A 2,659-nucleotide genomic window follows, 5' to 3' on the forward strand; every position below is an offset into this window, starting at 1 on the left:
CCCATCAGCTGCACACATGAAAGCGCCTGCTGCGTAGCAGGAGGAAAAGAGAGCGGAAAAAGTTCAAAACTTATTTCTAGCGGCAGAACAGGTTGGAAGATGGTATTTATTGTTTTTAAATCATCCTACAGGCTCTGACATGTTAGATGAATTTGAAAATGATGTTTTGAAAAAAATCCGTAAGATTTAAAAAATCCGTGAGATTGCTCTATACGTCCGTATACCTGCAAAATGACGTAAAATCCTTATAACTTACGGACAATCCGTACAAGTTGACATGTATGTTCTTACCAGCTCAATATTCATTACACGCTGAGAAGGAAAGTGTACTGGTCAATGTTCAAATGTAAACAAACTATTCATTTTTTTTTATTTTTTTGTCAACCTAACAGTATTTTCTGTTTCACTCATTTATTAGAAATGAGACTTTTCATGATGAGTGTTGCATATTTTTGGGGGGAGTATTCAGTTGATACACATACACGCAATATTTAATGAAAAAAACATTGAAAAAAATGCATATTTTGACAGCTATTATGGCTTTAAACAGTGACAGATTTTGATTGAATGTATCTGTATTTTCAGCCTTGCCCTGACTCAGTCCCTGCTGCCTCCAACACTAACACATCATGGTGCTGCTGTTGGGATGAGGTTGGCCAGATGAGGAGCACTGCCTGATTTCCTTCAGACAGAACATTTAAACAGTTCTGTCTTTGTTTCATTGGACCAAAGAATCTTGTTCTTCACAATCTGAGTCCTTCAAACAGATTTCGGGTGCTGCTGTACAATCAAATCACCATTTTGCCCCAAAGTTGAACTTAAAATGCTTCTTCTGACAAAACATCCAGCTGGATGATTGTGAAACACGATATGACATTTAGAACAATCTGTGAGCATGAAGACATGACAGAAAATATTATCTTTTCAGCCAAACAGGTGTAAATATCAGATATTGAAATGAAAATGTAAGGAGAACAATCAATGACTTACATTTTAGGAGTTCTTTTTATTTAATTTTTTTTTACCAGGCGCTCTTTGTTTTACAGGCACGTCTGTAGTCCAAGTCACAGCTGTAGATGCTGATGATCCAACATATGGAAACAGCGCCCGGCTGGTGTACGGGATTTTACACGGCCAGGACTTCTTTTCTGTGGACCCTCAAACAGGTCTGTTCATCTAATCCCACATGCCACACATTTCATTTAAAGCTGTTTTATACATTATTTGTCCAGATGATTAGAGTTTGTGTAATTAACCTTTATCTGTTATGTTGTGTGTATTTTGATTACTATTTTGAAAATGCTTCGTGATTCTGGATCAGGCTTTGGCCAGTGTGTTTTTTCTTTTCTGTTTCATTCTTGTTTAGTTCATTTGTGTTTTAGTTTGTCATAACTTCAGTTTGCTTCAGTGTTCCTCTGTTCCACTGTGCACACTCAGCTGTTCCAGTTTTGGTTATCAGCTCGGGTCTTTTTGTTCATTAGCTCTAATTTATACTCTTTGCTCCCTCTCCTAAYCAGTCAGTTATTTGTTATCATTTCTGATCCTCTGAGGTGACAATGGTTCAGGAGGTAGAGTACGTCCTGTAACCGGTGGGTTGCTGGTTCGAACACTCACTCCATCTGTCTCAGTCGTTGTGTGCTTGGGCAAGACCCTTCAACTGCCTTACCTACCAGTGGTGCTAGATCATAGCCCCATCTCTGTCAACCTGCCCCAGGGCAGCTATGGCTACAATGTAGCTTACCACCATCAGTGTGTGAATGGGTGTATGTCTGCAGTGCTCTGAGGGCCACAGTTACTGCAGATCAACAGCTCAGGGGCCAAACATCCAGCAATTAAAATTATTATGTAAATAAACCAAGTATTAYAAAGATCTGTTATGTTTGAAATAGTTTATTTTACTACATTCAATCATGAATTCAACATACAGAACCCTATAAAAGTACTCATAATTCAACAATATCAAAAAACAAAAAGAACACATTATGCCTCCTATTTGACACAAATATTATTTTGACATCTCTGACTTGACAAATTTTTAAACCAATTTTATTTTCACTCTCATAGTTCTATCTTCAATTGCTTGTAGTTTTAACTGTCTTGAGTATGCATATAAATGGTTTATACCAGCTTGTAGCCACGGTTCTGACATTTCTGTAGATTCTAAACATGTCAATGTCCAGCTAAAATAACTTAGAGTAATTAAAGTAGAAAACCGGGGGTTTGGGCTTAAAAGATGACTGAACCAATTGGCGGGCCGAACTTTGGTCACTCGCGGGCCGGATTTGACCTGTGGGCCACCAGTTGAATGGCCCTGCTATGTGTAAAGCACTTTGGGGTCTGCAGAGCTGAGTTCATTGTATTCCCATGAGGCTTTTTGGCGGTATGTTTTTTCGAGTTATGTTGCCATTGTAACCCAAATTGCCACAAAAAGTAATAGCACACCTCTCACCGAGCCAGTCGTTTTGATATAACATTTCTAGGGGTGCATGTTTTAATTCAGGCTACATTAATGTAAAACTCCTCTCCTTGGGCTGCTACCCTCTCCTTGGGCTGCTACCTTATCGTGGTGGAGAGGTTTGAGTGTCCCAATGATCCTAGGAGCTATGCTGTCTGGGGCTTTATGCCCCTGGTAGGGTCACCCATGGCAGACAGGTCCTAG

The 2,659-nt window shown here is 39.4% G+C and overlaps 1 protein-coding gene across 1 annotated transcript in view; it reads left to right on the plus strand.

The window, feature by feature from the left end:
* Positions 1-2,659, plus strand: part of LOC106512284 (cadherin-24) — a 99,373-nt gene that overhangs the window by 51,566 nt on the left and 45,148 nt on the right. Inside the window, exon 4 of the mRNA XM_014000944.1 lies at positions 1,047-1,166. Coding sequence (XP_013856398.1) covers positions 1,047-1,166 — 120 coding nt within the window. The remainder of the gene's footprint in view (positions 1-1,046; positions 1,167-2,659) is intronic.

The sequence above is a fragment of the Austrofundulus limnaeus genome, unplaced genomic scaffold (genome assembly GCF_001266775.1).
Source record: "Austrofundulus limnaeus strain Quisiro unplaced genomic scaffold, Austrofundulus_limnaeus-1.0 Scaffold8, whole genome shotgun sequence".
NCBI classification, from domain to species: domain Eukaryota; kingdom Metazoa; phylum Chordata; class Actinopteri; order Cyprinodontiformes; family Rivulidae; genus Austrofundulus; species Austrofundulus limnaeus.